Source organism: Notolepis coatsorum (genome assembly GCF_963971535.1).
Source record: "Notolepis coatsorum genome assembly, chromosome: 16".
Taxonomy (NCBI): Eukaryota; Metazoa; Chordata; class Actinopteri; order Aulopiformes; family Paralepididae; genus Notolepis; species Notolepis coatsorum.
This window is the reverse complement of record NC_140180.1, coordinates 4,898,793-4,919,073: the sequence shown is the minus strand read 5'-3', so window position 1 is coordinate 4,919,073 and position 20,281 is coordinate 4,898,793. Positions and strand designations below refer to the sequence as shown.

General features: G+C 43.0%; 3 protein-coding genes across 3 annotated transcripts; all 3 read right to left on the bottom strand.

The window, feature by feature from the left end:
* Positions 1-891: 891 nt before the first annotated feature.
* LOC311242471 (protocadherin beta-15-like) lies at positions 892-3,504 on the bottom strand (the record flags this gene model as incomplete). The annotated part of the gene is made up of 2 exons (XM_084331434.1): positions 892-911; positions 1,071-3,504. 2 exons carry the CDS (start codon positions 3,502-3,504, stop codon positions 892-894), a joined length of 2,454 nt encoding a protein of 817 aa, XP_084187560.1.
* A 2,418-nt stretch (positions 3,505-5,922) lies between these two features.
* On the bottom strand, positions 5,923-8,367 carry LOC311242470 (protocadherin beta-16-like; the record flags this gene model as incomplete). Its single annotated transcript, XM_084331433.1, has 1 exon — positions 5,923-8,367. One exon carries the CDS (start codon positions 8,365-8,367, stop codon positions 5,923-5,925), a length of 2,445 nt encoding a protein of 814 aa, XP_084187559.1.
* Positions 8,368-8,508: 141 nt separating this feature from the next.
* LOC311242469 (uncharacterized protein) lies at positions 8,509-20,268 on the bottom strand (the record flags this gene model as incomplete). The annotated part of the gene is made up of 7 exons (XM_084331432.1): positions 17,941-20,268; positions 16,278-16,473; positions 14,601-15,434; positions 14,104-14,498; positions 13,241-13,331; positions 9,670-12,095; positions 8,509-8,571 (listed from the first exon to the last, which is right to left on the bottom strand). The coding sequence occupies exons 1-7, from the start codon at positions 20,230-20,232 to the stop codon at positions 8,509-8,511; spliced, it is 6,297 nt and encodes a 2,098-aa protein (XP_084187558.1). The 5' UTR covers positions 20,233-20,268.
* Between the last annotated feature and the right edge of the window lie 13 nt (positions 20,269-20,281).

The window sequence follows — 20,281 nt, the reverse complement described above, 5'->3', positions numbered from 1 at the left end:
AAACATTCACCTTTCCTGAACATGAAATACTTTGGAACCAATATTATGTCCTTGTCTTAGTAGAATTAGCTGTTTATTTCTGTATGTATACTAGTCACATGTGAAGTTAATTTTTGTTCAGTCAGATGCGTTTGCAAATGTATCTTTTTTCTTTGAATTCTGAAACAAGCAAGTTTAATAAGTAGTTACTTCGGCTAACCATTTATAAGCGAATATTACTTACTAATTCCTAGCTTTTCATTTCAGAGTATTTCTTTCACAAACTCTTCAAACTATTTCAGTACACGGCTCCATGGTACTTGTAGCATTACCTTACATTTTTTTATAAGAATTGTAACAGGTTGTAAACATAAATCGACTATGCAAATGTATGTATGTATGTATGTATGTATCCATGAGAGGGGGGGTGATATCTGCCACATAATATATATATATATATATATATATATATATATATATATATACGTATAGGCCAATGTAGTACACCATTCAGAAATGGCTCTGGTAGTAACATATACCAAAAAAAGGATTCAAATGATTTGAAAATGCAGAACAGTGTCATCAAATAAAGCCTAAGAGAACCATATTCACATTGATAGATAGAAAGAAAAGATAATCCTGAAAGTCATGTGGATGCAGCCACCAACACTAATCTAAGGCTATTTCAGTACCATGGACAGAGTCGAATTGTAGCTAGTTTAATTAAGTAGCTACTTTGGCTAAACATTTATGAGAGAAATATGAGTTACTAACTCCTATACTTTCATTTCAGAGTATTTTTTTCAAACTTGTCAGACTATTTCAGTGCCATGGACAGAGTCATTCAAAACATATCTCATTCCTCACATTCACAGAGAAAAATATATTTGAAAATGTTCTGCCTTTTTCACTTCACAAGTAGCTGTAACCTTCTACAACAGCATGAGGTAACCAGTGCAGGTTCAAGGAAACTATAGCTTATGGGAAATAATGAAGAAGAAGGCTTTTAAAAAAGGAAATAATTTTGACTGTAACCAACACAATACAGGTCCGATAATACCAAACTGTAATGATGTGTGCGGGAAAAACACCTGTTAGAATGTTTTGAACAGAGAGATGAACGAGTCCTACCTCAGGGGAACCATCGGAGTCTCCAAACACCTCAGCAAAGTCAGCAGGAGACTTTCTCAGAGTCTGGTCTGCAGGCATCGTGTTGTCATTGTAAGATCCGACGAAGTTGAAGTCACTGGTTCTAGAACCCGTGGTTAAATAGGCGTCATAATTGTACGTGCTGCGTAAAGTTCCTGTGCCATCAACCTCTGCGTAATTGGGAGGGAGATACGCGCTGGGGATGGCGACCGCTCCGTCAAACAACAGTCTGGGCTTTCTCCTGCGACAAAACCTCACAGCCATGATGATAATAATGAAGGTCAGGAAAAAGGTGGAGACGGACACCAGCGCGATGATCAGATAAGAGGTCAGTTTGGAATTGTTGTCATCATAAGACATGTCTTTCAGTTCTGGAACTTCAGCCAAGTTATCAGAGATAAGTAAATACATGGAGCAGGTGGCAGAGAGAGAGGGCTGTCCGTTATCTTTCACTGCCACAATGAGGTTCTGTTTCATGCTGTCAGATTCAGAAATGTCCCGCTGTGTCCTGATCTCTCCGCTGTGGAGAGCAATAGTGAAAAGTCCAGGATCAGTGGATTTGACTATATGATAGGACAGCCAGGCGTTCTGTCCGGAGTCCGCGTCCACCGCTATCACCTTGGACACCAGAGAGCCCCCGTGCGCAGCTTTGGGGACCAGCTCGGTCATGAAGGAGTTGCCCTCCAGGGCGGGGTACAGTATCTGAGGAGAGTTGTCATTCACATCCGTTATGAAGACACTGACGGTCACGTTGCTGCTGAGTGGAGGAGAACCGTTGTCTCTGGCCATCACGTGGACTTTAAAGCTCCTGAACTGTTCATAATCAAACGACCTCACAGCGTGGATCACCCCCGTGTCTCCGTTAACAGATAGATAGGAGGACACCGGGGCACCGTTCACCTCACCGGGTAACAGAGAATAAATCACGGTACCGTTCTGTCTCCAGTCTGGGTCTCGAGCAGTAACGGAACATAACGTGGAGCCAGGTTTGTTATTTTCAGTCACGGAGGCGCTGTAGGACTGTTCCTCAAACACAGGTGGGTTGTCGTTGACGTCAGATACAGATAACTGAACACTTTTAGACGAGGACAGAGGTGGAGAACCCTCGTCGGTGGCAGTGATTGTAATGTTGTAATCAGACACTAGTTCACGGTCCAGTTCTCCCGTGGTCACCAGAGAATAGTAGTTCTTGATGGAGGGAACCAGTTTAAAAGGAACGTTTTGCTGAATGGAGCAGCGGACCTGTCTGTTATTCTCAGAGTCTCTATCCTGCACGTTAATGATGCCCACCTCTGTACCAGGTGGCACGTTCTCTGGTATGGGGTTAGCGAGAGATTTGAGCTGTATGACAGGTGCGTTGTCATTCACATCGGTAATGTCAATAATAACTTTCGTATCTGAAGAAAGACCATATCCATCTTTAGCTTCTACGAACATTTCATATGTGGATCCATCCTCATAATCAATATCACCCATTACAATTATTTCTCCAGTTGTCGATTCTATTGAAAAAAGCTTCCTTGACTTATCAGACATTCTGCTAAATTCATATGTAACTTCTCCATTCACACCCTCATCTGCGTCCATTGCACTGACAGTAACAACAGGGGTCTTCAGAGGAGAGTTTTCAGGCAGACTGGCTTTATAGACGGCCTGGCTAAACACTGGGGCGTTATCATTAGCATCCAGTACAGTGACGTGGATGACTACAGTACCTGATCTCTGAGGAGAGCCTCCATCTAGAGCTGTGATCAATAATTGTAATTCCTGTTGTTCCTCACGGTCTAATTCCTTATCTAAAACCAATTCACCATATTTACTACCAGCACCTGTTGTTTGAACATTCAAAATGAAGTGGTTATTCCGTTGGAGTGTGTAGCTCTGAATGGCGTTCTGGCCTATATCTGCGTCATGGGCCGCATTGACACGAAACCGAGCTCCTTTGTCAGCAGATTCTCTAATTTCCAGCCTGATTGTATCCTTCAGGAAAACGGGTGCATTGTCATTTATATCTATTATCTGCAGTGATACACGGTGTAATTCCAAGGGATTCTCCAAAAGCAATTCGAATTTGAGAAAACATGATACCTTCTCCCCACAAAGCTCCTCTCTGTCTATTCTCTCCGCGACAATCATATCCCCGCTTCGAAGATTGATATCACAGTACTGTTTATCGTTCCCTTCTGTGTCAATGCGAGCTTTACGAGCAGACAGTCTCCCCACCTCAAGTCCGAGATCCTTGGCGATATTTCCAATAATAGATCCGGGTTTCATCTCCTCTGGAATAGAATAGCTCAGGTCGCAGTGAGCCAACTGCAGCAAGATGAGAGATAACACAAAGCTGAAGCTTTGGAAAGAGTAACCTCCGTCTGCCATCATCATAACCGTGTTTCCAGCAGTGAAATCCAGAATATAGTTGATGATATCAAGAGTTAAAACGATCCAGCAATAATACCTAATGTTTGACAAGGACTACGGAAGGCCTTCCACCACAGCTTTCTGCGGCTTTCTACACATGAAGCCTCGGCTTTGTGTTCATTCCGTTATGGGTGGATGAGGACAGTGGGCAGACCATTCCACTTCTATGCTGGTCTATAGCGACATCGTGAGTACACATGAAATATAACAGACTGACCAACTTGATGAAATCCATAAAACAAGTTTAATTCATCTAGGCCTACTCTTTGGCTAGCTACTCATACGTTCGAAACAATATAGAAATATATGACAAGCACATATTGTCTGCTATACCTCGTTTGATGCACTAAAGCCTGTTACTGATGCAATTGCTGACAGTAGTAAATGGATAATTAACGTGCCAAAATCGAGTAGAAAAAAAAATTCCACTGAATGTCCGGTATAGAATCGAATGGAAATTCAGCACCATGGACAGAGTCACTGAGCGAACAACTGACAATCCCTGATATAAGCCACAGTTCACAAGCAAATACAGGATATATAGACAGACAGACAATACGTTGGCAAGCAGACAACCACACCTTGTGACACAGAAAATAGATGAGATACATTTTCACATACCTGAGAATGTCTATTGGTATATGAAAATTCATAATAGATTGAAGCTGCAAGGTCATTCAAATTATGAGCTTTCTACAAATTATTTGAAATAAATCAGGATGAAAGCCATTAACTGATCAGAAATAATGCACATACAATTGCATTGACAAAACAGCCTATATTTATAGCCATACACTGATATGACTATAAACTGTTAAAGCCATTACTTAGCAGAAAATGAATGACCCCCCAGAAACAGGCTAAACAGCCATCAACAATGTTAGGATCCATCAGTCACAAATGCCGTTTGTTCTACAAAACATATGATACATAACGTTTTTAAATGTATTGTAATGTGCAGATGAAAGCTAGTAGAGAAAACATGGTGTTCCTGTTAATCAAAGTGTTTGCTATAGAGCAGCAGGTAGACAGAATAGTGACCTATAGTCTTAGTATATTTGCCTCAGTGTTGGACTCTTCAAGTCCAGAAATCAGACTGACTAGTGACTCAACTTGAGCTCAATGATCATAACTGTGCTACTTACTTGGCCTTGACAGTAGATGTCTTGGACTCAGACCTACTGTATGACACAAATTGGATTTGGCAATGAAGCCAGAATGATAGATGAAAGGCACTGGTAAAAGAAATAAAGTTGACCTTACTGTAATTTACTGTAATAGTTGACATAGTTTATTGGCTCAAGCAGGTCCTCACATTTTAGCTTAACAAATCACTTTCTCTTTCTCTACTAATGTTCCTATTTGTCTGACAAACTAATTACAGCCAATCCTGGAAGTCCAAACTTCTCATGAGTAAAGAATGGTAGCCTTCAGAACCATGGATAGCACCCCCTCCACACAGAGAACTATCATTGTCCCATATGAAAGACTGAAGTTACATTGGACTGATAGTTACATGCCTTATGTCTTATCCTATGAACTTGATTTAATTGAGAACACATGTTATCAGTGTAGGAAGATACCCACAGCAAAAAGCATTGAAAAAAAATAATAAGTTGTCTTAACTTTTTTGCATTGGTTATTTTATTTTAATCAATTCAATAATAACAGTGTGAATCAAAGTGAATATTAAATGTTAAAAACAACCAATGCTAAAATATAAGTAGGACAACTTGTGACAAATAGCCTATAACTCCATCTAACTGCATCTTTTTTTTATGCTCGCTTATGCCTGTATTTTTTACTGTTGTAAAGCACTTTGAACTGCAACTTCTGTATGAAAAGTGCTATACAAATAAAGTTATTATTATTATTATTTCTGCAGATTCTCAAAACCTGAAAGAGCCAGAGGATGCATCGCATGGGGATATGTAGGAAACAAAAACGTCTGACCAGAAAAGCATGAAATAGAACCATAAGAAAGCTACTCTGGTCAGATACTGTATAGAAAGAATAGGATTGGCAACAATATATTTCAGTTTACACTGTATATGGTTCAGAAGGAAAACTATGCGGTCAGGAAGGACACAATGACCTCTTTCTATCCTCCTATGTGTCATCTACTATGACATTGTTTCTCACAGAGTCTATTTAATTTGATTACTAATACAATGGAGAAACCTTTAGAAATTGTATTACGACAATCAACGGAGAGAGGATTCAAATCAATTCGAAAAAACAAAACTACAGCAACAAACATTGGACATGCATTTGCGTTGGTGAAAATATACTATAATCTAATATGAATATGTCATTGGGTTTAATATAGTATTTTACCAATCACAATAATACACATTGTGCAACGTATTATGCAACCTAAGGATCTGTCGGAAAAAACAAAACGTTTGAACCTATTCCTACCTCAGGAGAACCATCAGAGTCTCCGAACACCTCAGCAAAGTCAGTTGGAGTCTTTCTCAGAGTCTGGTCTGCAGGCATCGTGTTGTCATTGTAAGATCCGACGAAGTTGAAGTCACTGGTTCTTGAACCCGTGGTTAAATAGGCGTCATAATTGTACGTGCTGCGTAAAGTTCCTGTGCCGTCAACCTCTGCGTAATTTGGAGGGAGATACGCGCTGGGGATGGCGACCGCTCCGTCAAACAACAGTCTGGGCTTTCTCCTGCGACAAAACCTCACAGCCATGATGATAATAATGAAGGTCAGGAAAAAGGTGGAGACGGACACCAGCGCGATGATCAGATAAGAGGTCAGTTTGGAATTGTTGTCATCATAAGACATGTCTTTCAGTTCTGGAACTTCAGCCAAGTTATCAGAGATAAGTAAATACATGGAGCAGGTGGCAGAGAGAGAGGGCTGTCCGTTATCTTTCACTGCCACAATAAGGTTCTGTTTCATGCTGTCAGATTCAGAAATGTCCCGCTGTGTCCTGATCTCTCCGCTGTGGAGAGCAATAGTGAAAAGTCCCGGATCAGTGGATTTGACTATATGATAGGACAGCCAGGCGTTCTGTCCGGAGTCCGCGTCCACCGCTATCACCTTGGACACCAGAGAGCCCCCGTGCGCAGCTTTGGGGACCAGCTCGGTCATGAAGGAGTTGCCCTCCGGGGCGGGGTACAGTATCTGAGGAGAGTTGTCATTCACATCCGTTATGAAGACACTGACGGTCACGTTGCTGCTGAGTGGAGGAGAACCGTTGTCTCTGGCCATCACGTGGACTTTAAAGCTCCTGAACTGTTCATAATCAAACAACCTCACAGCGTGGATCACCCCCGTGTCTCCGTTAACAGATAGATAGGAGGACACCGGGGCACCGTTCACCTCACCAGGTAACAGAGAATAAATCACGGTACCGTTCTGTCTCCAGTCTGGGTCTCGAGCAGTAACGGAACATAACGTGGAGCCAGGTTTGTTATTTTCAGTCACAGAGGCGCTGTAGGACTGTTCCTCAAACACAGGTGGGTTGTCGTTGACGTCAGATACAGATAACTGAACACTTTTAGACGAGGACAGAGGTGGAGAACCCTCGTCTGTGGCAGTGATTGTAATGTTGTAATCAGACACTAGTTCACGGTCCAGTTCTCCCGTGGTCACCAGAGAATAGTAGTTCTTGATGGAGGGAACCAGTTTAAAAGGAACGTTTTGCTGAATGGAGCAACGGACCTGTCTGTTATTAGCGGAGTCGCTGTCCTGCACGTTAATGATGCCCACCTCTGTACCAGGTGGCACGTTCTCTGGTATGGGGTTAGTGAGGGAATTCATATCTATTATGGGGGCATTGTCATTAATATCAGTGATGTCTATAATTACTTTTGCGTCGGATGTCAGACCATAACCATCTTTAGCTGCTATACGCATTTCATATGATGACCTTTCTTCATAATCTATAGGGCCACTCAGTTTAATTTCCCCAGTATTTCCATTCAAATTAAATACTCTCCTTGCTGTGTCGGTAATGCGACTAAATGCATATATTACTTCTCCATTCACTCCCTCGTCTGCATCAGTAGCACTCACTGTAACCACTACAGTATCTAGAGGAGAGTTTTCAGGCAGACTGGCTTTATAGACGGCCTGGCTAAACACTGGGGCGTTATCATTAGCATCCAGTACAGTGACGTGGATGACTACAGTACCTGATCTCTGAGGAGAGCCTCCATCCAGAGCTGTTAGCAATAATCTCAATTCCTGTTTTTCCTCACGGTCTAATTCTTTATCTAGAACTAGCTCTGCGTATTTCCCCTCTTCTGTGTTAGAATGGACTTTCACTACGAAATGATCATTCTGCTGTAATGCATAACTTTGAACAGCGTTTTGTCCAATGTCTGCATCGTGGGCCTCATTCACACGAAAACGAGCCCCCTTGTCAGCCGATTCACGAATTTCCAACTTGATTAATTCCATTTGAAATATAGGCGCGTTATCGTTTACATCTTGAATTTGTAGTGATATACGATGCAGCTCCAGAGGCGCTTCTAAAACCAACTCGAACCTGATAATACAAGACATCTTTTCTCCGCATAGCTCCTCTCTATCAATCCTCTCCGCTACAGTCAATGTGCCGCTACTAAGATTTATGCCACAATACCGTTTGCCGTTACCTTCGGTAACAATGCGAGCCTTTCGGGTTGATAATTTGCCAACTTCCAGCCCGAGATCCTTGGCTATATTTCCAATTACTGATCCCAGTTTCATCTCCTCCGGAACAGAATAGCTCACATCTCCGAATCCGAGGTGCAGCGTTTGAAGAAAGAAAGCAAAGCCGCAGAGCAGGCCCAGTCCAGACAATCCTTTGTGTCTCATTCTGGACGAAAAGCCTCCAAGCCGCGCAGTAAAGTCCGTAATATAAGTATCAATAAAAACCACCAAACCCGGTCTCAAATATTAGGTTTTGTTCCAAGCTCCACAAAGAGGCAATGCGATCAAATATCCACGACGAGCCTGTTAGTAGAAATACGCTTTGAACAACAGAGCTGTAGGATGGTGGATATACATGTTCTTCCTGAGCTGGTGAACAGCGACGCTGTGAGTTGTTCCTCATAATTACATCTTATGAAAGAGCAGAAACAATTCAGTAGGGCCACATTCCCTTACATAATGCACGTCAATCATAGCCTTCAGCTTTCATAAACTATCTGCATGAAATCAAGTAAAAACGTTGTCGCATGATTCATTGTAACTATAGACAGATAATCTGTCAAAGATTGTGATATAGGTCAGAGAACAATAACAGGCTCAATCTTTCAGAAATGTCAAGAGAGCTCTTTACCACTTGTAGACGTATCTGAGGTGTGAACAGGTGGTTCAGCACCATGGAGAGCGATAAGAAACATTCACCTTTCCTGAAGTTGAAATACTTTGGAACCAAGATGTCCTCGTCTTAGTAGAATTAGCACAAACTCGTCAGGCTATTTCAGTACACGACTCCATGGTATACTTGTAGCATTACCTTTCATTTTCGATAAGCACTGTAACAGGTTGTAAACATAAATTGACTAAGCAGAAGGTATATATATATATATACTATATGCCAATGTAGTACACCATTCAGAAATGGCTCTGGTAATAAGATATACAACAAAGAAAATTATTCAAATTGTTTTAAAATGGAGAACAGTGTCATCAAATAAGGCTTAAGAGAGCCATATTCAGATTGATTGATAAGAAGAAAATATAACCCTGAAAGTCACGTGGATGCAGCCACCAACACTAATCCAAGGCTATTTCAGTGCCATGGACAGAGTCGAATTGTAGCGGAGTTTAATTAAGTAGCTACTTTTGCTAAACATTTATGAGAGAAATATGAGTTACTAATTCCTAGCTTTTCATTTCAGAGTATTTATTTTTTTTACTCATCAGGCTATTTCAGTACCATGGACTTTACCCAGAGAAAAACCTATTTCAAAATGTTCTGCCTGTTTCACTTCACAAGTAGATGCAACGTTCTACAACAGCATGAGGTAACCAGTGCACGTTCAAGGAAACTAGTTTATGGGAAATAATAGAGAAGGCTTTTAAAAAAGGAAAACTATTTTGACTGTAACCAACACAATACAGGTCAGATAATACCAAACTGTAATGCTGTGTGCGGCGGGGGGGGGGGACTGTTCCAATGTTTTGATTAGAGAGATAAATTAGTCCTACCTCAGGGGAACCATCGGAGTCTCCAAACACCTCAGCAAAGTCAGTTGGAGTCTTTCTCAGAGTCTGGTCTGCAGGCATAGTGTTGTCATTGTAAGATCCGACGAAGTTGAAGTCACTGGTTCTAGAACCCGTGGTTAAATAGGCGTCATAATTGTACGTGCTGCGTAAAGTTCCTGTGCCATCAACCTCTGCGTAATTGGGAGGGAGATACGCACTGGGGATGGCGACCGCTCCGTCAAACAACAGTCTGGGTTTTCTCCTGCGACAAAACCTCACAGCCATGATGATAATAATGAAGGTCAGGAAAAAGGTGGAGACGGACACCAGCGCGATGATCAGATAAGAGGTCAGTTTGGAATTGTTGTCATCATAAGACATGTCTTTCAGTTCTGGAACTTCAGCCAAGTTATCAGAGATAAGTAAATACATGGAGCAGGTGGCAGAGAGAGAGGGCTGTCCGTTATCTTTCACTGCCACAATAAGGTTCTGTTTCATGCTGTCAGATTCAGAAATGTCCCGCTGTGTCCTGATCTCTCCGCTGTGGAGAGCAATAGTGAAAAGTCCCGGATCAGTGGATTTGACTATATGATAGGACAGCCAGGCGTTCTGTCCGGAGTCCGCGTCCACCGCTATCACCTTGGACACCAGAGAGCCCCCGTGCGCAGCTTTGGGGACCAGCTCGGTCATGAAGGAGTTGCCCTCCGGGGCGGGGTACAGTATCTGAGGAGAGTTGTCATTCACATCCGTTATGAAGACACTGACGGTCACGTTGCTGCTGAGTGGAGGAGAACCGCTGTCTCTGGCCATCACGTGGACTTTAAAGCTCCTGAACTGTTCATAATCAAACGACCTCACAGCGTGGATCACCCCCGTGTCTCCGTTAACAGATAGATAGGAGGACACCGGGGCACCGTTCACCTCACCGGGTAACAGAGAATAAATCACGGTACCGTTCTGTCTCCAGTCTGGGTCTCGAGCAGTAACGGAACATAACGTGGAGCCAGGTTTGTTATTTTCAGTCACGGAGGCGCTGTAGGACTGTTCCTCAAACACAGGTGGGTTGTCGTTGACGTCAGATACAGATAACTGAACACTTTTAGACGAGGACAGAGGTGGAGAACCCTCGTCGGTGGCAGTGATTGTAATGTTGTAATCAGACACTAGTTCACGGTCCAGTTCTCCCGTGGTCACCAGAGAATAGTAGTTCTTGATGGAGGGAACCAGTTTAAAAGGAACGTTTTGCTGAAGGGAGCAGCGGACCTGTCTGTTATTCTCAGAGTCTCTATCCTGCACGTTAATGATGCCCACCTCTGTACCAGGTGGCACGTTCTCTGGTATGGGGTTAGTAAGGGATTTAAGATGTATCACAGGAGCGTTGTCATTCACATCAGTGATGTCTATCACTACTTTTGTATCTGAGGAAAGACCATATCCATCTTTTCCTTCAATAAGTATTTCAAATTTAGATTCTTCTTCATAATCAATTTCTCCTATTACTCTAATTTCCCCAGTATTTTGATTCAAGGCAAATACACCTCGAGCCCTATCAGTTAAACGACTGAATTCATACGTCACCTCTCCATTCACTCCCTCGTCTGCATCAGTAGCACTCACTGTAACCACTACAGTATCTAGAGGAGAGTTTTCAGGCAGACTGGCTTTATAGACGGCCTGGCTAAACACTGGGGCGTTATCATTAGCATCCAGTACAGTGACGTGGATGACTACAGTACCTGATCTCTGAGGAGAGCCGCCATCTAAAGCTGTCAACAATAAAGTCAGCTCCTTTTGCTCTTCTCGGTCCAATTCTCGATCCAAAACCAACTCTCCATATTTTGCACCAACAGAATTTGTCTGAACGTTCAAAATAAAATTACTGTTCCTTTGTAGCATGTAGTTTTGTACTGCGTTTTGTCCAATATCCGCATCGTGAGCTGGGTTAACTCGATAGCGAGCGCCTTTGTCGGCAGATTCTGTTATTTCCAGTTTAACTACATCTTTCGGGAAGACGGGAGAGTTGTCGTTCACATCTTGTATTTGAAGGGATACACGATGCAATTCTAATGGATTCTCCAGAATCAACTCAAATTTCAAAACGCACAAAAAATTTTCACCACACAGCCCTTCTCTGTCAATCCGATCGGCGACGACCAAATCCCCACTGTCGAGATTAATGTCACAAAAACGTTTACCGTTCCCTTCCATATCAATGCGGGCCTTGCGAGAGGTCAGCCTGCTAACTTCCAGTCCAAGATCCTTGGCTACGTTTCCAATCACAGATCCGCGTTTCATCTCCTCCGGAAAAGAATAGCTCAGGTCTCCATTAGCTGACTGCAGTGCTAAAAGCAGGAGAGCAGAGCCGCAGAGCAGGCTGGTGCACGCCATCGCTCAAGAAGAAAAGGTCATCCAAATCAGCAAACGGTCAGTCTTGAAAATACATACAAACAAACAAACGCCAATGTTCCCGTCGTGTAAAACACTCAAGATTATAGATGTTAGGTACACGATCACCACCGTGTAGCACAATGCCAAACAATGAGCTGGATACGAGTGGGTGGGGATGCTTGTTTGTGTCCAGAGACAGCCTACAGTATTTTACTGAGGGCTGGTGGACAGCGACACTCTGAGTCCTCCTCTGACATTACAAGAAATACTACTAGATATAAAACATGAGACCTGAACGTTTAGGGTAGATATATACCAGAATCTAATGGAGAGATACCAAATTCAATTAAGTAAATGCCTTTAGTAGCACTATAAAATCTGGCAGTCTGAGTGGGACGAGTATACTATCGCATTCGTTTTCAGGACCATGGACAGCGACACCAGGAAAGACGAAGGCATCATGCCCAGAGATCACATGGAGTAAAACTTTGGAATACATTTTCTTTCTTTCTTCCTCTTGCTCTATTTCTTTCTTGCTCCCTCACATTTCCCTTGTATTTACCCCATAGCCTATAACTAAGATATTAGTGAAGTAATAAACAACCTGTGTAACTCAAATGTTTGCACATTAAGTAGATTTATGTATTTAATAAAGCATACAGAGAAGGAGGAAGACATGTTGTGCACTCCTAAACCCGATGCACTTGAATACTTTTGTGAAGAAGAAAGTGAGTCCTGTAATCAATCAATCAACCAATCAATCAATCAATCAAGGGGGTTTTTCATCCACCGGAATACATTTTTTAGCATTTAAAACATCCATGTCTCTCTTTTGGGGAATACATGCCTTTTTTAAATGCAATTTACAAAGTGATTACTTTGTGATTACAAAGTGATTACTTTGTTCACTGTGTTACTTTGTTTTGATAAATGGACTGCATGTATAGTGCTTTTATCCAAAGCATTTATAACGTATGCCTCACATTCACCCATTCACTCACACATTCACACACCGATGGCAGAGGCAACAATGCAAGGTGCCAACCTGCTCACCAGGAGCCGTTAGGGGTTATTCACCTGAAAAAATTATGCAGAGAGGAGCTGGAATCAAACCGGGAACCTTCAGATTACCAGGAGAAAGCTCTACCTCCTGAGCCTGTGTCGCTGTTTTGTGCCACCTTGTTCACTGGTGGTGGATCATCCACACATCCTCTCCTACAAATAAACACATGCTCTCCCTGTCACACCGTTAGGCGACCTCTATGTTAGCGCTTTTGCACCCTGTCTTTTTATATATAACAGGTTTCACCTTTATACATTCACATATCCACGATATTAATATTAAGAAAGAAAGAAATATAAGGCTAGTCCAACCAAAAGTTAATTAGAAAGCAAGTGAGCATGAGAAAAGAATAGCGTTATTGGCTAAAGCGACTTCCTATACCAGGGAACACCAGAAGATACAGCTCGACCAGAAGATACAAATACAAAAATATGTTTCAACAATGATTTAGGCTTTACTGATATTCATGTCATAGACTGATCAATTCGTTAGGGAAAGGGTCAAGGCCTATATGAGCAAACACAACCCAGTACATAGCAGACAACGTATCTTCATTTTAAAAGCACAAATCCCACCCAATCAAAAGCCTTCTTGAGCATCTGTACATTAGAGAACCATGTATTGACACTAATAAAATAGCCGTGTAAATGAATGCATATGCGGCCATGAAGGGTTGTTTCGGCAGCTTCGAGAAGGACGTTCAAAAGACTCCCAAACATCACAGTCATCCACAGAAAGAATCTACCCACCATGTCCAATCACATGTAGGGCTAGAAAAGATCATATTTCAGCATGAAGTAGCCAATGACCTTCAATTATGGAAAGTAAGGAAACAAATCCGGACATTAAAATAAAATAACAGCTTTTTGTGAGGGGAAAGAATCATTATACCAGAGAAGGAAAAGTTAGTATACTACTTAAAGAAAAAGCATATGAAAGAGTCTTACCTCAGGGGAACCATCAGAATCTCCAAACACCTCAGCAAAGTCAGCTGGAGTCTTTCTCAGAGTCTGGTCTGCAGGCATCGTGTTGTCATTGTAAGATCCGACGAAGTTGAAGTCACTGGTTCTAGAACCCGTGGTCAAATAGGCATCATAATTGTACGTGCTGCGTAAAGTTCCTGTGCCATCAACCTCTGCGTAATTGGGAGGGGGATACGCGCTGGGGATGGCGACCGCTCCGTCAAACAACAGTCTGGGCTTTCTCCTGCGACAAAACCTCACAGCCATGATGATAATAATGAAGGTCAGGAAAAAGGTGGAGACGGACACCAGCGCGATGATCAGATAAGAGGTCAGTTTGGAATTGTTGTCATCATAAGACATGTCTTTCAGTTCTGGAACTTCAGCCAAGTTATCAGAGATAAGTAAATACATGGAGCAGGTGGCAGAGAGAGAGGGCTGTCCGTTATCTTTCACTGCCACAATAAGGTTCTGTTTCATGCTGTCAGATTCAGAAATGTCCCGCTGTGTCCTGATCTCTCCGCTGTGGAGAGCAATAGTGAAAAGTCCCGGATCAGTGGATTTGACTATATGATAGGACAGCCAGGCGTTCTGTCCGGAGTCCGCGTCCACCGCTATCACCTTGGACACCAGAGAGCCCCCGTGCGCAGCTTTGGGGACCAGCTCGGTCATGAAGGAGTTGCCCTCCGGGGCGGGGTACAGTATCTGAGGAGAGTTGTCATTCACATCCGTTATGAAGACACTGACGGTCACGTTGCTGCTGAGTGGAGGAGAACCGTTGTCTCTGGCCATCACGTGGACTTTAAAGCTCCTGAACTGTTCATAATCAAACGACCTCACAGCGTGGATCACCCCCGTGTCTCCGTTAACAGATAGATAGGAGGACACCGGGGCACCGTTCACCTCACCAGGTAACAGAGAATAAATCACGGTACCGTTCTGTCTCCAGTCTGGGTCTCGAGCAGTAACGGAACATAACGTGGAGCCAGGTTTGTTATTTTCGGTCACGGAGGCGCTGTAGGACTGTTCCTCAAACACAGGTGGGTTGTCGTTGACGTCAGATACAGATAACTGAACACTTTTAGACGAGGACAGAGGTGGAGAACCCTCGTCGGTGGCAGTGATTGTAATGTTGTAATCAGACACTAGTTCACGGTCCAGTTCTCCCGTGGTCACCAGAGAATAGTAGTTCTTGATGGAGGGAACCAGTTTAAAAGGAACGTTTTGCTGAAGGGAGCAGCGGACCTGTCTGTTATTCTCCGAGTCTCTATCCTGCACGTTAATGATGCCCACCTCTGTACCAGGTGGCACGTTCTCTGGTATGGGGTTAGTCAGAGATTTTAAATATATCACAGGGGCGTTATCATTAATATCAGATATATCTATAATTACTTTTGCATAAGAGGCTAAGCTTAAACCATCTTTAGCTTTGATGCGTAACTCAAAGGATGACTCTTCCTCAAAGTCAACATTACCTACGACCCTAATTTCTCCATTTTTACGATCAATAGAAAATACTTTAACTGATTCTGACGCGTGATCAAAGTCATAAGTCACCTCTCCATTCACTCCCTCGTCTGCATCAGTAGCACTCACTGTAACCACTACAGTATCTAGAGGAGAGTTTTCAGGCAGACTGGCTTTATAGACGGCCTGGCTAAACACTGGGGCGTTATCATTAGCATCCAGGACAGTGACGTGGATGACTACAGTACCTGATCTCGGAGGAGAGCCACCATCCAGAGATGTTAGCAATAACTGAATCTCCTGTGTTTGTTCACGATCAAGCTCTTTCTCAAGCACTAAATTAACAGCATTACTATCAGTATCCAATACAAAGTGTTCGTTGCTTTCTATACTGTACCTCTGGACAGAATTCTGCCCTATATCGGCATCGTGGGCCTCTCCTAAGAGGAAACAAGCTCCTTTGACAGCAGATTCTCTAATTTCAACATTTATGGGATCCTCGTTGAAGTGTGGAGAATTGTCATTGATATCCTGAACATGAAGAGTAATGCGATGAAGTTCCAAAGGATTTTCCAACACAATCTCCTGCTTCAAAACGCACGAGGCCTTCTTTGCACAAAGCCCCTCTCTGTCGATCCTGTCGGCAACAATCAAATCTCCATTGCTCAGATTAATATCACAGTATCGTTTACTGTTCCCCTCCGTATCAACACGGGCCTTGCGAGAGGACAGCTTGGTGGCGGTCATCCCTATATCCTTCGCTATGTTTCCAATAACCGAGCCGCGTTTCATTTCCTCTGGTAAAGAATATGTCACGTCTCCATATGTCGAACACAATAGACCCACGAAGAAGACAAAGCCGTGGATGAAGCAGGTCACAGAGCAGCCCTTGTCCGCCATCCTCAGAATAAAAGCACCAAATAAAAAGCTTCAGCAATTCTCTTCATGAAAATCAATCAAAACTGATCAGACGAAAATGATAAGTGACCCTTAAACAGCCGCACATCGACAGAGAATTGCAGCGAACGGTCTGCTATACAGCAAATGAGAAGCTATGCACATGACTTCGGTGGGTGGAGACGGTGCATATATTTTCTATCTTACTTGAAAGTAGGCTGGTAAACAGCGACACTAAGAGTACATTTCAGATATAGCATGAAGGCCGAATCCCGTGTCTGATAATACCAGCAAAATGTCATCAAATTCCAGATGCATTCAGCCATATATGTCAGATTATGGCTACTTTGAATTTACACTTTGTGTCCCTCACTCTGCCAAAGCACAGTTTACAATCGAAGACAGATGTATGTCTGTGTGTGTGTGTGTGTGTGTGTGTCTTTGTGTGTGTGTGTGTGTCTTTGTGTGTGTGTGTGTGTGTGTGTGTGTGTGTGTGTGTGTGTGTGTGTGTGTGTGTGTGTGTGTGTGTGTGTGTGTGTGTGTGTGTGTGTGTGTGTGTGTATGTGTGTGTGTGTGTGTGTGTGTGTGTGTGTGTGTGTGTGTGTGTACACTCGAGGGTGTTGTGAATTGTGGCGCAGTGTCCACCATGAGTATTTTGATGCATTTCTAAGGGTTTCAGCACCATGGACAGAGACGTATCCTAACAGTTACATCCCTCCAGAGTAAAATCTGCTGTAGAATGCATTTTGTACAATATTATATTGTAACATGTTCTATATTTCTTCAGAAGGGAGATAATGTGATCATATGAAATACTACCACTACTGCTAATACTACTACTAATACTACTACTGCTACTATTACTACTACTACTGCTACTACTACTATTACTGCTAATACTATTACTACTACTACTACTACTACTACTACTACTACTACTACTACTACTACTACTACTACTGCTACTACACTACTACTATTACTTCTACTGATAATACTACTACTACTATTACTGCTAATACTATTACTACTACTACTACTACTACTACTACTACTACTATTACTGCTAATACTATTACTACTACTACTACTACTACTACTACTACTACTACTACTGCTGCTGCTACTACTGCTACTGTACTACTACTACTACTACTACTACTACTACTACTACTACTACTACTACTACTACTACTACTACTACTACTACTACTACTACTACTGTTAATACTACTACTGCTAATAGTACTACTACTAATAATAATAATAATAATAATGACCAGGCTTTTGTTTGGTAGGGGTGGGGAGAAACTCAAAATAAGTTATGAGTTGCATGGAGACTTGCATTGTATAAGTGCGGTACTTTTTACCAGCGTAGTATCATGACCGTTAACAAGACGGGAAAGCAAAATGTACATATACAAATAATAAAAAGATTTAGTAAGAAAAAGCTCGTACCTCAGGAGAACCATCAGAGTCTCCAAACACCTCAGCAAAGTCAGCAGGAGTCTTTCTCAGAGTCTGGTCTGCAGGCATCGTGTTGTCATTGTAAGATCCAACGAAGTTGAAGTCACTGGTTCTAGAACCCGTGGTTAGATAGGCGTCATAATTGTACGTGCTGCGTAAAGTTCCTGTGCCATCAACCTCTGCGTAATTGGGAGGGAGATACGCGCTGGGGATGGCGACCGCTCCGTCAAACAACAGTCTGGGCTTTCTCCTGCGACAAAACCTCACAGCCATGATGATAATAATGAAGGTCAGGAAAAAGGTGGAGACGGACACCAGCGCGATGATCAGATAAGAGGTCAGTTTGGAATTGTTGTCATCATAAGACATGTCTTTCAGTTCTGGAACTTCAGCCAAGTTATCAGAGATAAGTAAATACATGGAGCAGGTGGCAGAGAGAGAGGGCTGTCCGTTATCTTTCACTGCCACAATAAGGTTCTGTTTCATGCTGTCAGATTCAGAAATGTCCCGCTGTGTCCTGATCTCTCCGCTGTGGAGAGCAATAGTGAAAAGTCCCGGATCAGTGGATTTGACTATATGATAGGACAGCCAGGCGTTCTGTCCGGAGTCCGCGTCCACCGCTATCACCTTGGACACCAGAGAGCCCCCGTGCGCAGCTTTGGGGACCAGCTCGGTCATGAAGGAGTTGCCCTCCGGGGCGGGGTACAGTATCTGGGGAGAGTTGTCATTCACATCCGTTATGAAGACACTGACGGTCACGTTGCTGCTGAGTGGAGGAGAACCGTTGTCTCTGGCCATCACGTGGACTTTAAAGCTCCTGAACTGTTCATAATCAAACGACCTCACAGCGTGGATCACCCCCGTGTCTCCGTTAACAGATAGATAGGAGGACACCGGGGCACCGTTCACCTCACCAGGTAACAGAGAATAAATCACGGTACCGTTCTGTCTCCAGTCTGGGTCTCGAGCAGTAACGGAACATAACGTGGAGCCAGGTTTGTTATTTTCAGTCACAGAGGCGCTGTAGGACTGTTCCTCAAACACAGGTGGGTTGTCGTTGACGTCAGATACAGATAACTGAACACTTTTAGACGAGGACAGAGGTGGAGAACCCTCGTCGGTGGCAGTGATTGTAATGTTGTAATCAGACACTAGTTCACGGTCCAGTTCTCCCGTGGTCACCAGAGAATAGTAGTTCTTGATGGAGGGAACCAGTTTAAAAGGAACGTTTTGCTGAATGGAGCAGCGGACCTGTCTGTTATTCTCAGAGTCTCTATCCTGCACGTTAATGATGCCCACCTCTGTACCAGGTGGTACGTTCTCTGGTATGGGGTTAGTCAGGGATTTGAGATGTATGACAGGTGCGTTATCATTCAGATCCGTTATATCAATTATTACTTTAGCATGGGATGAAAGTCCATATCCGTCTTTAGCATCTATGCGCATTTCATATCTAGTGTCACTCTCGAAATCGATTGGTCCTGCTATTATTATCTGTCCTGTTTTACTGTCCAATGAAAACACCTTTTTGGTCTTTTCTGAAATGCGACTGAATTCATAAGTCACTTCTCCATTCACTCCCTCGTCTGCATCAGTAGCGCTCACTGTAACCACTACAGTATCTAGAGGAGAGTTTTCAGGCAGACTGGCTTTATAGACGGCCTGGCTAAACACTGGGGCGTTATCATTAGCATCCAGTACAGTGACGTGGATGACTACAGTACCTGATCTCTGAGGAGAGCCTCCGTCAACTGCAACAAGCAAAACATTTAAATCATGTTGTTTCTCGCGATCCAGCTCCTTGTCTAAAACCAACTCGACGTTCTCACCTCCATCAGAATCGCGACGAACAGACAAAACAAAATTCTCATTATTTTGTAAATCGTAGCTCTGAACTGCATTCTGTCCCATATCTGCATCGTGGGCCTCATTTAAACGATATCGGGCTCCTTTATCAGCCGACTCTCTTATGTCCAGCTTTATTGTGTCCTTTGGGAAAATCGGAGCATTATCGTTTACATCCTGGATTAGCAGTGAAACACGGTGCAGTTCCAGTGGGCTCTCCAGGACCAACTCGAATTTAATCAAACACGAAACCTTATCTCCGCACAGCTCCTCTCTGTCGATCCTCTCTCTGACAACTAGATTTCCCGTGTTTAGATCAATTTCACAATAACGAGTGTCGACTACATCAGAATCAATGCGGGCCTTACGAGAGGACAATTTGCCAATTTCCACACCCAGATCCTTAGCGATATTTCCAATGACGGATCCCCGTTTCATCTCTTCTGGGAAAGAATAGCTCACGTCTCCACTGACAAAGTGGATGAAC